At 42.2% G+C, this 17,729-nt stretch overlaps 1 protein-coding gene across 1 annotated transcript; it reads left to right on the top strand.

Annotated features, from left to right (window-relative positions):
• Positions 1 to 2,500: 2,500 nt before the first annotated feature.
• crabp2.L (cellular retinoic acid binding protein 2 L homeolog) lies at positions 2,501 to 17,114 on the top strand. The gene is made up of 4 exons (XM_041573541.1): positions 2,501 to 2,803; positions 11,549 to 11,727; positions 15,599 to 15,715; positions 16,121 to 17,114. The coding sequence occupies exons 1-4, from the start codon at positions 2,734 to 2,736 to the stop codon at positions 16,169 to 16,171; spliced, it is 417 nt and encodes a 138-aa protein (XP_041429475.1). The 5' UTR covers positions 2,501 to 2,733; the 3' UTR covers positions 16,172 to 17,114.
• The last annotated feature ends 615 nt before the right edge of the window (positions 17,115 to 17,729 follow it).

Here is a 17,729-nt window from a genome sequence, read left to right on the forward strand (position 1 = left end):
CCACTGTTACTATAGGCACCATCTCTCCCTACTATACCTGCTATCCCACAGTCACACTCCCTTCCCAGAGACTATTATCCCACTGTTACTATAGGCACCATCTCTCCCTACTATACCTGCTATCCCACAGCCACACTCCCTTCCAAGAGACTATTATCCACTGTTACTATAGGCACCATCTCACTTGAGTTAATGTTGTAAAATCAGAGATCACTAAAGCAAATATTGCTTCAATAATAAGGTCATACATTTTTGCTCCCCAGTCACATTCACAGGAAAATCCGTTCTTATAAAATTTACTCCATCCTCCACTGCAACCATACTTTGTACCTGAAGGGGGTGCAGGTCACAAGGAGATTGCTCATTATGGTGCAAGAGTTGGGCCTGGGCACTAAGTGATGGGTGAGAGGCTCCTGGTAAAGTTATTTGTACAGTGTTAGGCTGTTGAAAAAGTTATAGGGTAAAACTGATACGAAACATTACATAAGTGGTATAAAGGTGATTCTTTTATTGGTTAACTAAGATAATAATTACTGCAATCTTTCAGAACATTTCATTAATCAGCTTTGAAAAAAGAACTCAAATGTTCTGAAAGTTTGCTGTAATTATTATCTTAGTTAACCAATAAAAGAATCACCTTTATACCACTAATGTAATGTTTCATATCAAATGTAGGCTCCTAAAGCTGAGGTGCTGGAAGAATATGGAGAAACTGAGGCTGGAAAATAGGGAAACAAGGTTAGAGAGAAAATGAGAAGCAGTGAGCCCTGAGGATCTACTGGTGGGACCAACGTTGGAGAATTCCCAACAGTCCATTCTTATTTCCCCTGTAGGTTTAACACCTACACTATTTGCCACCATTTCTACCTGTATCTAATGTGACCTAGGAGACCCACAGTGACACTGAATGGGCATCGGGAACTAAGATGTGGGCTAAAGAATTAAGAGGAGCATTAAAAAGTGGATAAAGGTGGAAAAGAGGAAGAAGAGAAAGACTGAAGAGAAGATCAAAGTGGCAGGAAGAGTTGAGTGCTCCAAGTAACACCCCAAAATAAGAAGGTACAGTCAGAGTAAATTATTGGCCCTATTTGATTTTTACCCACAATGCAGCGTTAACCATCATTATGATTCCTAAACATCAGCGTGTGTTACAGACTACTTTGGTAATTATACTGTTGGAATGTGATTAAGTTGGGGCAAGAGCGGGCATCTAGGGGTACATTGGAAACAGCCCTGGAAACACTACTACTCTAGGCAGGAGGTAATACCAAGGTTAACTTACCCATGTGGTGCCTTGAGCTTGGCCACACCATTCTGTACTTAGAAGCAGATGCAGTCGGCAAATTGGGGATACACAAAAGGAGCAGATATAGGTGCAGGGACCTTTGTGAATAGTGTTTTACCTGAAGTGATTCTGAGGCCATGTTTGTGCCCATTTCCGTGCCTGTGTTCTAGCAAGCTGGGGAAAAAGTTCCCCTTGTATTTTATATTTCCCCTTCATGGAATAGGCAGTTTACATCATTAACATGTAACTTTTAGTATGTTATAGATTGGATAATTCTAAGCAACTTTTAAAACCTAATTATTTATTTTTATAGTTTTTTTATTTACTTCTGACACTTTCCAGGTTTAAAATGGGGGCCACTGACCCCCATCTAAAAAACAAATGCTCGGTAAGGCTACACATTTATTGGTTTTGCTGCTTTTTATTACTCATCTAGGTTTTCAGGCCCTCTCCTATTCATATCATATTCCAATATCTCATTTGAATTAATGCATGATTGCTAGGGTAATGTGGACCCTAGCAACCAGACGACTGAGATTGCAAACTGGAGAGCTGCTGAATAAAAAGCTAAATAACTCAAAAACCACAAATAATAAAAAATAAAAATCAATTCCAAATTGTCTCAGAATATCACTCTCTACATCATACTAAGGGTAGAGGCACACGATGGTATTTAGTCGCCGATGACAAAGCTCTCCTTCTTCGGGCGATTAATCTCCCCACATTGCCTTCCCTGCCAGCTAGAATCAAAATATCCGGCGGGATTGGGACTCAGATCACTTTGTTTCCCAAAGTCCCCCGAAGTAGCCTCGTGAGGAAACTTCGGGCGACTTCGAAAACGAAGCATTCTGAGTGCCATCTCGTCTGCAATTTAAATTCTAGCTGGCGGGAAGGCTTTTCGGGGAGATTAGTCGCCTGATGAAGAGTTGCTTTGTCACCAAGCGACTAAATCTACCCGAATCTGAGCATGTGCCCTTACCCTAAAAGTTAATTTAAAGGAGAATCACCCCTTTAATAACATTTTTGCAGATTTTGCAAAATGTAGAAAAAATGTTTTTTGTGGGGGGGGGCAGAGTTGTTGGATTAATCAACAGGTGGGAGAAGGTTTTTGTGTTGAGACCCCTCCCCAGGACAGCAGGGGGGATGCTGTATCACAACAGGAGCAGCAGACAGAGAGAAAGAGAGGAGGGGGGCAGTATATATAGAGAGAGTCAGCAGAGAGCTGCATTAGTCCAACCTGAGAGGCAAGTCACACACACACTGTGCTTAGGGAGGGAATTGAGGAGTGAGTAAGCCAGGCTGACACACACACATATATAGCTCACGCCTGGCTAAGTCTTGCACATACCAGGAAACTAGCGTGCAGTCCTGCAGAGGGAGCAACCCAACACCGTGGTACCAGCCGGACACCCTTTATACCCCCCGTCAACCTCCTTATCCGAGCCAAGATGCCCAACTTCTCAGGACACTGGAAAATGAAGCAGTCAGAGAACTTCGAGGAGATGCTAAAGGCTTTGGGTGAGTCTGGTATTCGTTTGGGCATCTTTATGGGCAGGCAGGGTATAAGCTAGACATGCAGAGAACGGGAATATTATTGTAGTAACATTATTTCCATCTTGGCTCCCATTGTCGTGCCTCGGCACAGAACATGATGGTCGATATAAACCAGCTGGTCTATTGAGTCTCTTGTTTCTGATATTGCTTTATATCTGCACTCTTTTTTACTGTGTGTGAATATATCCATCCCCACCACCCCTGCTTAAGGGGTTTTCCCTGTATGTTCCACGCTCTTTCACTTTGTATCCTTTAGCTCCTCACTTACAGACAACAACCTCTTAGAAAAGTGATTATCTTCATAATCCATGGGTGTGAGAGTGCTGATTATTGGCACCCATAAGTCAATTACCTCATAAAATACACAGACACAGGGATAATTACTTCCCCATGAACAGACACCTACCTCTACCCTCTGCATCACTCACAAACCAAGAACATGTACCTGCACCTTGGTCTCATTTATCTGGGCAACAGGGCACCAAACCTTATACACAAGATCAGTTAACTTACTCCTATCTTTTAAAGAGGTTGTTCACCTTTAAATTAAATTTAAGTATGATGTTGTAGAGAGTGATATTCGGAGACAATTTGCAATTGGTTTTCATTTTTTATTATTTTGTAGTTTTTGACTTACTTAGCTTTTTATTCAACAGCTCTCCAGGCTGCAATTTCATCAATCTGGTTGCTAGGGTTCAAATTACCCTAGCAACCATGAACTGTTTTAAATAAGAGACTGGAATATGAATGGGAGAAGCCTGAATAGAAATATGAGCAATAAAAAGTAGCAATAACAATAAATGTGTTGCAGAGACACGTGGTCAGATTCGGGGGGATTAGTCGGCTGGCGACAAATCTCCTCTTCTTCGAGGCAACTAATCTCCCTGAACTGCCTTCCCCTACCTTCCTGCTCGCTAGAATGGAATCGCCAGCAGGTTGGCACTCGGAAAGCTTCATTTTCCGAAGTCGCCCGAAGGTACATTCTAGCCGACGGAAAGGCAGTTCGAGGAGATTAGTCGCCCCGAAGAAAAGGTGATTTGTCGACTAATCTCCCCAAATATGACCGTGTGTCTCTGCCCTTACAGAGCATTTGTTTTTAAGATGGGGTCAGTGACCCCAATTTGAAAGCTGGAACAATTCATATGAGAAAGTCAAATAATTGAAAAACTGCAAAAAATAAATAATGAAGGCCAATTGAAAAGTTTAGATTAGAATTAGCCAATCTTTCTATGACATACTAAAAGGTGAGCCACCCCTTTGATATTGAGACATATGTTAATTTACCTCCTATCTGCTGATTACAACCACCTACCACTTATTTGCTAAAACAGAGACATATAATAAAGATCAATTGGGAATCCACATGCCCCGCACCCAATATACCTACATATGCCTCTAATACATAGATTGACACTGAATTATATAATAGAAATGTCTCCTAATGGCACAGAAGGGGGATTTCCTTGTGACTGCCTCCCCCGGGAGCAATACGTTAATGCTGAGGGTGCACCAGATTAGCAGACTAAGCGCACTACATAGATATGATAACAATCTATCAGCACCCTCCCTGCTGGGCCTATAAATATAGGAAGCAGTGTCACATTGCCGGCACTTCACTCTCAGGCAGGAACATGTATTCCTTTTTATAAGAGAGCGCATTTGGAGTTTACAAATTAAACTACAGTTTCCCAGCAGCCTCTGCTGCCAGCAAGAAATTGTCAAATGCTGATACCTTCTTTTGTGACTTTGTATTGATTGTGGCTGACTGAGACTGCTGGGAGTTACAGTTCATAAATGTTAGACTGCACTTGGTTTGGGTGTAGGGTCTATCATTTGCAGATGGGAGGTACCCAATGTGGGTATTGGGTGGAGATTATAATAAATTAAACAAGTCTAATAATCCATATCGATCAATCAGATGTTCAGGACCAGTAAATGCTACCTGCCGATTGGTTACTGTTTTATTACATCGTGCCCTTAGAAGGTTAAAGATCTAATGGGCTGGAACAGGGTGTTTATAAATGTGCATAGTGGGGTATATGTCTTGGTGGTAGAGAGCTGAGAGGATGGGTGCCATATAGAAAGAACCCCATTGTGAATAAGCCCCCAGATGTGGCTGTATCACTGGTGATCAGAACATCAATAGGTGAATATACAAACTATTGGTGGTTTTCTCCATGCTAAATCCTGCCCCCATATCAGGAATGGGAACCATGTTGGCAATCCAAGACCCATTCTCGTGCCAAAAGTCAGGGATTGTGGTCTCCATTCAATGGCTATAGTAAAACGAATTTTTAGGATACACAAGCTTGTTGTATTGATGTCTCTCTAAAATTGGATGTTCACCTTCATGTTGCCTCAAGGTGCTGCATCCTAGGGCTGAGGTCCGGTGTGTGTTTAATGCACCCTCAGAGATGGTCACATTTAATTTAATACACAAGTTTCAATAGAGATGTGCTCTTGTGATGAACCTATAGCCATAATCAATTTGCCATTCTATCAGTTGGCCTTGCACTCCTGACTCAATCAACTGAGTGATGGACGATACCAAAAAGACTCAACTGTGGGACAGAACACCTGTGAAAAGTAATGTATAAGGAGGTCCACCTTCTCTAGATCATCATTACTAGCGTGCAATAAACTGTTATTTTTAAGGAAAATGTTTGTGTTTCTATACAGATTTTTCCCCAGAAAAAAGGCAATAGGAAACTGCAGTCACAGGTTATTTGCATGGGCAGCTCAAACGTACAGATTGCATTAAAATAGGAAAACGGGTTGGAACTATTATCTTTTTGCCCCCAGGCCTGTCTGCCCTTATAAGACCAGCTAACTAATTGCACATATCCTGTAAGTTTGCCTTTGATTGCTCGGGAATGTATTCTCCTGATTGTTGACTAATGGGGGAAATGTAATGAAGAGTAAAAACCCTATGTCACTGTCATTTTGCTGCATGGTAACTGTTTGCTCTCGTGTAGCCATCCAACTGAAACAATCCACCACTATCAATAGGGAACAGGCAGACAGAAACAGAGAGCAAGACCCAAAGCATGGGAAGGGAACTGAAAGGAAGCATTTTAATATGAGGGAGCTGCTGATAACTGAGCAGAAGAGGGTCAAACCGTGGTGATTAAAAAAAAAAGGAGAAGAGTATATAAGGGACGGGATAAAATGTAACCATAGATGGCAATTTTTAATTTGGCAAGCCTAATTAAAGACTCTCTCAACATGGATTTCTGGATAGTATCCCAGGGTCAGATCCATGTAGCAGGATCATTACAATGCCAATGCCATGTAAAATACCCAGAACACACAGCAGGATAAATACAGTGCCAATTCCATGTATAATACCCCAGAACACGCTGCAGGATAAATACAGTGCCAATTCCATGTATAATACCCCAAAACACACTGCAGGATAAATACAGTGCCAATTCCATGTATAATACCCCAGAACACACTGCAGGATAAATACAATGCCAATGCCATGTAAAATATCCCAGAAAATACGATTGAATAAATACAGTGCCAATTCCATGTATAATACCCCAGAACATAAAGCAGGATAAACACAGTGCCAATTCCAAGTATAATAACCCAGACCACATGGCAGGATAAATAAAGTGCCAATTCGATATATAATACCCCAGAGAATACAGTTGAATAGATACAGGGCCAGTTTCATGTATAATACCCCAGAAAACATGGCAGGATAAATGTAGTGACAATGCCAGGTATAATACCCCAGAACACATGGCAAGATGAATACATTGCCAATTCCATGTATAATACCCCAGAACACACACAGCAGGATAAATACAGTGTCAATTCCATGCATAATACCCCAGAACACACAGCAGGATAAATACAGTACCAATTCCATGTATAATACCCCAGAACACAGAACAGGATAAATGCAGTGCTAATGCCATGTATAATACCCCAGAACACACGTTAGGGCCAGTTCCATATATAATACCCCAGAAAGAGTGGAAGTGAGGAGACTGAGAGTAACAAAGGGATAGTAGAAGGGAATAAGGGGAAGTAGGAAGAGGGGTCATGAGGGGATGGAGAGTAACACAGGCAGAATGGAAGAGATTAAGGGAAGTAGACCAGATGGTAAAGTGGAAGGGAGAGCTGCAGTGAAATGGAAAAGGGACTGGAGCATAAAGGAGTGCAACAGGAGGGGGAATGATGTAGAGTAGGAAGATGAAGAGCAGCAGAGAGGGAGGGGAGCCATTGCTCAGTTACAAGGCAGTGCCATAACCTGCACAGCACAGTGCCCTACAGGGAGGGCAAAGCATTGACTAGAAATGTGATCTCACCATTTAAAAGTAACACAAGTGCTTATTGTCTCCTAAATCCTGAGGATTATCAGCTCCCTGTAGCCCCTGCCAAATGGGGCCCTGTACCCTGCAAAAGCGGCAGCGACGGGGTTACGGGGAGAAATCCCTCAGCCTTTAGCAGAGACTCAACCCAACAGGTGCAGGTGCATCGAGTTTCCCTCCAGAGGTTCAGCACAGATCAGAGAGGCCAAGCGCTGGCAGAATTCTGGCTCCGGCCCAGGGTAGGGCTGCCAACTGGTTCCAGCAGACACAGCCTGATATTATGGGATTTCTTCTACTTCCCAGACAAGGGAGGAAAAAAAAACATGGATTCTTCTCAGCGCAGGCCCCTCTCTAGCAGGAAGGAAAGCGATGGGGTTCAAATGTCTGATACAGGGAAACAGATTCAGCCTGGGGCCCTCCTAGTGGGGAGAAGAAATGTCCCGCTGATTACAATTGAGTTTATAGAACCCCTGCCCATAAACACCATCAATTAGGGGGGATACTAACCCCACTACTTCTCCTTGGTGGGGCACAGAACTGATCTTGCCCACTATACCCCTGGGGTTTACTAGAACAGCATCCTAGTCTGTTACTAACCTAATTCACAGGGCATAGGTTACTGAACAATGTCCAATAAAACAATAAGGTCCTACCTATCACCCTTTACTTTTGTTAAACTACAACTCCCAGCATCCCACATCTCCTCAAGTCAAAGAAAGCAAATACAGTTAATTTCTTTGCCCTACTGTGCTATTTAGCTTTCTTCCACCTCCCAGTTCATGCACTGAAGGTTTCCCATAACTGGATTCTGGAGCAGGGACATATCCGATTATCCTGTCCCCTGGCGACAGCAGAGTATTTATAACTCTAGATTGGGATGAAACATGTTGGATATGAACACAGCACCTAATCTTCCCAAATTCACATACTCTGACACAAAACAGATTTAATGAAACTGATAGGGGAGAGGAACATTTTTATTCATGCCTGGGCAGAACCCACAGGGGAATAATTGCCGTGTTTAAGAAAAGCTTTACAAGAGTAGGGCCAAGATTAGCTTATTGTACAGTAGAACATCAAATGAAGTGTGCAAAGCTATATTGGTATTTTTGTATGTATAAATACATGGGGGTGCTGCCATATTGCTTCCCTTGCTTATGTTGAGGCAAAAGGGTTAATTTATTATAGCCCCAAATGTCATACACAGGTTGTAACTACAGGGCTCCCTAATTTGTGAGTATGAAGTTAGGAGGTGGTTATGGTATAGGGGATGACTATATATATATATATTTAGTATCCCCACCCCCATGCCATAGGCTGCGGCCTTCATGTGTAAATCTCTATATATTGGGGAATAAACTCTATTCATAACGAATGTGTATTATCCCTGGAAGAAAAGAGGGGCATTTATTCTCTTGCCTTTGGGGCTTATAATAAATAACTAACATCCAACATCATCTCCCTGCCATACAGCTAACACCACCTTTAATACGCTTTTCAGATTCTCTTCACCCTTAGTGTAACCCCATTATATTGAGCTGTTAGCCTGGACTTCAAACAAAGTGCTGACGGCCGCCCCTATCTCTCTATTACAGCTGAACTGTTCACACCAATTCACAGGCACAAACAGTCCTAGAATGGTTTAGTTCCAGCTCTATTGTCCTGTACTTGTGTAAATCCTTCCTGGCTTTATGGCCACATACTTTATCAGCCATGGACTGGATTTGTTGAGGGGGGGGGGGGAAGGATCAAAGCAGGGACCACAGCCTTGTGCATTTATATAGTCATGGAATTCCTTCTAACAACCTTTATATTTTACAACAGGAGGTGCATCACAGGTACACGTCTCTTAAACTATCTCCAGCTTAGACCAATGCACAATGCTGTGGCACCTAAGAAAGCCCAAGGCACTACAAGGAACTCTGAGTATCACTCATGTATATTAAGGGATAATGTACCCCCTACTGTAAATGATAAGGATATTATAAGTCACTGAGGGGTTCTGTGACCATATAAAGGCACAAGGCTGCAGGCTGAGTTATACAGGGTGGGAACTCTAAGTATCACTCATGTATTATAAGGGATAATGTACCCCCTACTGTAAATGATAAGGATATTAGAAGTCGCTGAGGGGTTGTTCTGTGACCATATAAAGGCACAAGGCTGAGTTATACAGGGAACTCTGAGTATCACTCATGTATTATAAGGGATAATGTACCCCCTACTGTAAATGATAAGGGTATTAGAAGTCACTGAGGGGTTGTTCTGTGACCATATAAAGGCACAAGGCTGCAGGCTGAGTTATACAGGGAACTCTAAGTATCACTCATGTATTATAAGGGATAATGTACCCCCTACTGTAAATTATAAGGATATTAGAAGTCACTGAGGGGTTGTTCTGTGACCATATAAAGGCACAAGGCTGCAGGCTGGGTTATACAGGGAACTCTGAGTATCACTCATGTATCATAAGGGATAATGTACCCCCTACTGTAAATGATAAGGATATTAGAAGTCACTGAGGGGTTGTTCTGTGATCATATAAATGCACAAGGCTGCAGGCTGAGTTATACAGGGAACTCTGAGTATCACTCATGTATTATAAGGGATAATGTACCCCCTACTGTAAATGATAAGGATATTAGAAGTCACTGAGGGGTTCTGTGACCATATAAAGGCACAAGGCTGCAGGCTGAGTTATACAGGGAACTCTGAGTATCACTCATGTATTATAAGGGATAATGTACCCCCTACTGTAAATGATAAGGATATTAGAAGTCACTGAGGGGTTCTGTGACCATATAAAGACACAAGGCTGCAGGCTGAGTTATACAGGTCAGGGAACCCTGAGTATCAGAGGGAGTTGATCAGATTGTTTGGAGCTGTGGAGAGAAATGAGTTTGCAGCAGTCAATTCCTTGGCAGCCAAACTGCCAGACATACAAAAGGCCCTTATTCTGCATTCATTCCAGACAAGATGAGTTTTATATAAGGAAAATGACAGCTTTCTCCCCCCCTGTATCAGGCTGCATCATGCCTGTCTGCTTTGCAGACATGACCTCTCTTGTTGCCTCCTGGTGATCATAAGTCTGTCTATTCTGTTGCTCTCGGGGCAAACACCTCACAAGGCGAATGAGGCAGCCATGTCTGTTGAGATCACTCCACATGCAATTAGTTCAGGCTGTCTTCTCTTGCAAGGGACACACGTTTTCTTATTTATAGAGTAGTTACAATATGTCTAAGGGATTCTCAATCTGCCAGGATATAATAGGCTACAATGTCTGGCATGCTCTGGCTCACCCCTAACCCAGTGCCAATTACTCCATCTGTAGTGCCAAGTCGTACTGCTTTGCCTTCATGTCAGTGTTATTAAGCCCTGAGCTTTCATATTGCAGTGAACATAATATACAAAAGGATATTCTTCTCTCACCACTTACCCTTTAACAATAAGTCAAGCAAAAGCAGGTGTGGGGAGGTTATGATAAAAGAGGTTTGTGTCAGGCAAAGGATGTTTTTTTGTTGTTCTGCTGACAGATCCGATGAAAGATGGTGCTATAACATCTGTATTGTCTTATCTACAAGCTGATTATTCCACCAACGTCTGCAGATTTTTCATCTATTTTGCTTTACAGAACTGGTTGAATATTTAAATATGTATCATTTACCTGTGCACCCCATTATCACATAAAAAGGTTACAGATTTATTGAAACATTGGGGTAACAGTTTCTGTGCTATAGTTTCAGGGGTACCCAGGGCAGAAATAAGCACTCACCCCAAATCTCCCCTAACTGGCCTTCAGGCTGGGCCCCCTTAGCTCATAACAAGGTTACAGATATATAGAAACATTGGGGTAACAGTCACCCTGCTATAGTTCCAGGGGTACCCAGGGCACAAATAAACACTCACCCCAAATCTCTCCCTAACTGGCCTTCAGGCTGGGCCCCCTTAGCTCATAACAAGGTTACAGATATATAGAAACATGGGGGTAACAGTCACCCTGCTATAGTTCCAGGGGTATCCAGGGCACAAATAAACACTCACCCCAAATCTCACCCTAACTGACCTTCAGACTGGGCCCCCTTAGCTCATAACAAGGTTACAGATATATAGAAACATTGGGGTAACAGTCACCCTGCTATAGTTCCAGGGGTACCCAGGGTACAAATAAACACTCACCCCAAATCTCCCCCTAACTGGTCTTCAGACTGGGCCCCCTTAGCTCATAACAAGGTTACAGATATATAGAAACATTGGGGTAACAGTTTCCCTGCTATAGTTCCAGGGGTACCAACTATATTTGTAGCGAAAGGAACTAAATACAAAGGCAACTGATCATTATCTGTACTGTCCCCATTTCAGTCCTAACTTCTCCAATGTCTCCTAGGAGTGAATTTGATGCTGAGGAAGATCGCTGTGGCTGCTGCATCTAAACCAGCAGTGGAGATAAAGCAGGAAGGAGAGACCTTCTACATCAAAACCTCAACAACAGTTCGGACCACCGAGATCAACTTCAAAATTGGGGAGGAGTTTGACGAACAGACCGTGGATGGGCGCCCTTGCAAGGTAGAGGAGCTTTCTGGCAAATTAAGCATATTCTGTGGGTCAAAGTGTTGGGCTGGGTCTTCTAGGGCCCACCACAGAAGCTAACACCCTGTCCCAACTTTCCTGGCAATTTGATGTATATTTTAGGCTTTTGGCAAAAATAAGGATGGGCTGATGGGAATTGTCCAAGGCTAGAGCCCTCTAGGGCCTGGGCCCACTGGGAGATCCTCAGTAGGCCAGTCCAACCATATGTCTTCTAAACAATATGACATTGTAAGTCAGTTTAATAGAGTCTTTAACTTAACTGACCAACTCAGGCACCAAGGGAGCAGTATTATAAAAATATAGGGATAACTGATTTTCAATATGTGTACCTAAAAGATTAGTTTCTCCAAGGCATCTAGAGCTGGGATACAACATCCATAAAGTAATATATGTCCTGGAATATTCTACACAGAACTGCCTTACTGAGTGTAGGAGATGTTACTGCCATCGTCTGGAGGAAGGCGACATTGCAACAAATTTATTCCTATTCCTTCATTTTTCTATTGAGGGATTATACACATTATACACATTGGACCCTCACTACACTCTGAGCCCTGAGCCTTGGGGGAGGTGTTAAAATCCTTGTTTTGAATGTTAATGTTCCATTTGTTTTCCCCAAAACAGACTGTCAAGTAAAGCTCATTTGTACAGGACATTCCTTCTAGGTGTATTTTGAATTTTTAAGAAGGGGGGTTTGCTATGTTGCTTATATCAGCAAAAAGAATATTTTTTGGACTAGTACACAGTCCTGTTCTAATGAGGCCAATGCCTACAGAAGAGGAATGTTCTCTGCTCTCATAATTCAGCGTATTTTTAATTAAGGGAAAAACAACCACCAATACTGCCTGAGATGGGTCCTGTGAGCTAAGACCCTTTACAGATAGTGAGACATTCACGTCCCTATAGACAATAGAAGCATTTACATCCACACTCTCCCATCCTGGAAAGTCAACACTCTTTTTGTTTGACTAATGAATGTAAGTAGCTGTGTTTGATTGGCATGCAGGAGATAGGAAGGTGCAAGATTCCTCCGGGCTCCACTGCTCAGAAGCCTTTGGCCAAATTAACATCTTGCAAAATTATCTTTTACATGGGCACCAGAAAGCCCTATGAATTGCAGGCCATGGGAATCGCTGTTAGTTCTTGCTTGGTGTAAGGGGGTTATACTACAGTAGGGCTGTGAGATGAGATACGTTTCTGGCCAGGCAACCAGTGAACTATGGATTTTTATGCATGGCTGAAACTGAAAGCTGACTCAGTAATCTCTTAGTAAAGCTAGGACAAACACATCATGGATGAGCTTAGAGAAAATCAAAAAAGAAGGTTTATTGACCCTTAAACAATTATAATAGCTGTGTAATTACAATTTTGGACAAGGGTGTCCGATGGCAAAAATTGGGTTTCCCCCGTGAGCCATATGTTGTACAGCAGCTTGGGTAAAACGAGGTTATGCTGAATCCTCGCCACAATGAAATTCAGCACCGCCACACGGCTGTGCCCATCCATAAACTGTGTCAGTTCAGACGCCAAGCCTTCTTCATTAACGCTGGTTAAGCTGTTCATTACAGCATGAGATGTAGACTTAATCCTTAAAGGGCCACGGACCATTCCATAATAGTCAGTGATTCCCTGGGGTACTTCATAGTAATGATTCTCTCAACTCGAAATCCAGAATTGCTGTTCTCCAAATACGTACAAACATAAAGAGAACTTATAGTACAAGGGGCAACACAGTCTTTGCTGGGCTCCATGGTGTTGAATTGTAGCTCCCAGATCCTCCAACAGCATTTGGCAGTCAGTATATTATAAAACTATGTCTCAGCTCTGATGCACTCGACTTAGAATACTCCCTGGCCAAAAACATCTCATTGCCCTATTTGAAAGGGGAATCATCACTATTTAATAAGCATGAAACATTCCCTGCACATGGCACGGTGCCACCCGACACAAAAGCCTCTGATTAGCTCCTCCAAGCATGACCCACAACGAAACGGGCAATTTGCTGCATTCGCACACGTCTTACACAGCTTATCAGCGTTCCTGTAATGCTGGAAACATGAGTTTATGGTGCACGTGGATAGTTCCCTGGGATCCTGGGGATGTACTGATCTAAAAGTAATAAATAAATAGCTCTGGGTGGGAGTGTGAGAACTTTCTTTGCATTCCTCAGTTCTGATATACCTGCTACATGGGTGGACCATAACTATGGTCCCCTTATATTTTTTGGCAGGACCCAGGAGGTCCAGGTAACCATTTGGTTAGTAAGTGTAACCCCCTGGGGGAATGGCCTGCTATCTTAGTATAGAGCCCTATGATTACCGATGGTCTGTGTTTTTAACCAGAAAAATAGGGGGGCATGAGCTAACCCTATATTGGGAGGTAGAATGGAGGTATGGTTATAGGCGGCACAGATGCAGCTGACCAGGTCATTGCTAGGGCCTTGAAAAAGACTATTTACAATGGTTTAGTTTAATATGTCTTGGGAAGCAGGTTGCCGAGACAAAGGTGGGATTCTGAGGGTGGTCCTACTATTCTTGTTTTAAGAGTTGAAGAGACCCATACTGTTTCTTAGAGTAATGTGGTGAAAGTAGTGCACACGTGCCTCATGCATTGCCATTCATATTGTCTATAATGGGTTTCCTGAAGCTTGAACCTCATCATGGACAACATGAATGGTCCTGATTCCATAAGAAAATTTGCAGTTCCTAAATGTTCCTAAGGTGACCATATAATGGTAAATGTCAGCTGCTTGTCTTGGAGTTACGGTCTTCTGAGCTATGTATGGGTCCAAACAAAGTCAACTTCACATTAATTAGGCTAGATATACAGTATATGTCCCCTACAGTGCAAAAACAAGTCATGTGTTTCCCAAAGCTATTCTACATATGGCTGAGATCAATAATATAAATCCAACCCCCAATAACTCTGAAGAAAAACAAATACTTTGAGAATTCCAAGTGGTTAATGATTCCTGGTGGCCAGCTGAAGGCTTTAGAAAGCTCTTAAAATTCTCTTCTACTTTATCGGTGTAGATCAGTGAACCTTTGGACTGCAGCTTGTCTTTTTGTTGATTGTATCTCCCTACCCCCCCCCCCATTCACTTTCAGCCATCCCATGTAGGAATCAAATGAAAGCCAGAGACATGTGGAAGAAAGCAGCAAATGGACTGTGTAAGGTTCCTTAGGAATTTATTTCCACAAGGACGTGGTTGTCTCCTATCCATGATGGATGGTGGTGGAAGTATAGGGTATCCTTGTCAGTAGAGTCTGTTTGTTATGTAATTAGAGTGAAAGCCTTCTTAGTACAGATGGTATGTACCAGCTTTATGAAACACATATTATCTTATGGCCAAAAATAAAATATTTCTCCCCTAACTTTAGAAATTATGGGTGGAGAAAGAAATTATTCTTTTATGTCTCTGTGGGCAGCTAAGCGACTAAAACCACTGGTTTATTAGCTCAGATACAACCTTCAAATGTAGAACAATAAAGCCCATCTTGCAGACAGCCTATCTCAATCATCAGTGAAAGACATTGAACCAGAGAAAAACCAAAGAGAGGAACTAGAGAGGTCTCATGCTTCTTCAGAAAACTTGTTCCAGTCTGACTGAAACACCTATCTGCAAGCTTATATTTATGTCTCTGAATAGTTTGGCTGTACCTGTGCTATTAAACTAGTGCTTTTGGGTGCCTAACTGACCGTAAGATTATTCCCTGTCCATAATTCCTTAACTGAGGTTTAAAGAAGGCCTTCATTGTATAGTGGAGGGTCCACCTCATCCTAACTTCTCTGGTTCTTCTGCTATATAATAGGCCTTTCATGACAGATCTTTGAATTGTCTTTCTAGAGTCTGGCCAAATGGGTGAGTGAGAACAAAATGGCTTGTGAACAAAAGCTTCTCAAAGGGGATGGACCTAAGACAGCCTGGACCAGAGAAATGACCAATGATGGAGAGCTTATCCTGGTAAGGCATTACATATTACAGCAAAACTGCACCCTGTATTAGGATAAAATGATATAAAAATGATATAGTGCAACTTGTATAACTCAACTTGTCACCTCATGCCTTTATATCGTCATAGAACTCTTCGTTGACTTCTAATATCCTTATCATTTCCAGTAGGGAGTACATTATACCTTATAATACATGAGTGATACTCAAGAGTTCCCTGTATAACTAAGCCTTTAGCCTTGTGCCTTTATATGGCTGCAGAACAGCTTGGTGACCTCTAATGTCGTTATGAATTACAGTAGGTTAGTCTGAATATATCATTATCAATGACTTTGGAGGGCCAGGTTCTGTATCTATTGCTTGCTGTTTGTTGCACAGAAATTACTAGTCACTTATCAAGTGTTTCATGTTTTCCAGACCATGACTGCTGATGATGTTGTCTGCACACGGATTTACATCAGGGACTAATTTACAGAACTCTATGGGATAAGAGGCACCATCCTCATCCTTCCCAACCTAACTTAGTCTTCAAACCTTTAATAATCAGCCCCTGTGAAGCAGAGAGTACCCAGTTTACAGCACACTATGAAACCAGCAACACTCCACCAAGTCCACGTACATCATTGCTCGCACAGATTCCTCTGTGTTCCGTGGCAGAACATTTGCACATTTGATTCCGCATGAATTGATCTCTTCCTCATCATACATCAAAGACTTTTGATGCATCTAATTGCCGTTTTTTGATATTTTTGGAAGGGGTTTATAGCAATTTATTGCCCTTAGTATGACATAATAATACAGTTATCCCAGATGCATCTCATTTTTGAGATGTCTGAGCGAGCACCATGATTAGAAATGTTTTTAGTCTTTGGCCTGTCCAATCATGCCCGGTCATGCATAGTCTATAGTCTAACTAGTCCTTTTCTTCTTCCTTTTCCGTTAGACTTCAGAAGCAGGAAGGGTTAAGTTGGAACTGGTTTCTGAGTTGGAGAACACATTTCTACGACTCTGATAACCGAATGTTCCATTTAGGTTTTGATGGTTTCATGCCAACAGAAGAACCCAACTTGGGAAGTGAAAGGGATGTACATTTGTTCAGGCACCTGTTTCAAAGAAAATACTTTTATTTTGCACTAAATTTCAATAATAAAGACTGGACTTTAGATACCGTATAGCCACCCAAAGAAGACATACGATGCTTGGAGTCATATCTCCAAAATCATTCCTTGAAATGTCCCTCAAAAAATCTTTCTGCTTTCGTTTCTTATCACGATCATCTCCTGAGTCTGCACAGTCAAGCCAACCACATATTATACAGGAACAGATATAATTGTAGATAAACATGAGTGTTGGAGAGTGAGAAAGTCTAGTATAGATCAGAAATGCAGAAAGTTTGTGCTGGAGACAAGGGAAGTATCATGGATTCCTCCTTTGCCATGGACTATACAACATGGCTTTTGCGATAGGACATGATGAGGACAAAACATTATCCGCCCCAAGGTTGGAAGATTTAAGCAAGTGCTATGCATAGATTTGCAACGCAATTTCATTCTTATTGCTATATTGTCTCTTAAAGGCCAGCTCTGTATTTTATATAATTCTGAGCCATAGAAGTCTTAAGGGTACATGCACACTGCCAGCAACTGTTATTTGTGAAAGTCAGGGCCATCTTTAGTGGGTGCAAAGATCAATGTGAAAGGGACTTTGTGGGATCATAGGGATCCCATACTTTGATATCCGTGTATGGCCTTTACAGCCCAGGGCCTGCTATCAGTCAGAGACTCAAAGTCACTGGGTGGACTGCAATCGCTGTGGGAACTGGGTTCTCCTGTGTATCTACTATAGGCTCTATCTTTCCCTACTATACTTGCTATCCCACAGTCACACTCCCTTCCCAGAGACTATTATCCCACTGTTACTATAGGCTCCATCTCTCCCTACTATAACTGCTATCCCACAGTCACACTTCCTTCCTAGAGACTATTATCCCACTGTTACTATAGGCTCTATCTCTCCCTACTATACC

Source organism: Xenopus laevis, chromosome 8L, assembly GCF_017654675.1.
Source record: "Xenopus laevis strain J_2021 chromosome 8L, Xenopus_laevis_v10.1, whole genome shotgun sequence".
NCBI classification, from domain to species: Eukaryota; Metazoa; Chordata; class Amphibia; order Anura; family Pipidae; genus Xenopus; species Xenopus laevis.

What these genes read in the sequence shown, in the direction of transcription:
- crabp2.L (XM_041573541.1), top strand. Translation starts at nt 2,734, where the DNA reads ATGCCCAACTTCTCAGGACACTGGAAAATGAAGCAGTCAGAGAACTTC. An exon ending in GGAGATGCTAAAGGCTTTGG is followed by an intron (nt 2,804 to 11,548) that starts GTGAGTCTGGTA and finishes AATGTCTCCTAG; the next exon opens with GAGTGAATTTGATGCTGAGG. An exon ending in ATGATGGAGAGCTTATCCTG is followed by an intron (nt 15,716 to 16,120) that starts GTAAGGCATTAC and finishes CATGTTTTCCAG; the next exon opens with ACCATGACTGCTGATGATGT.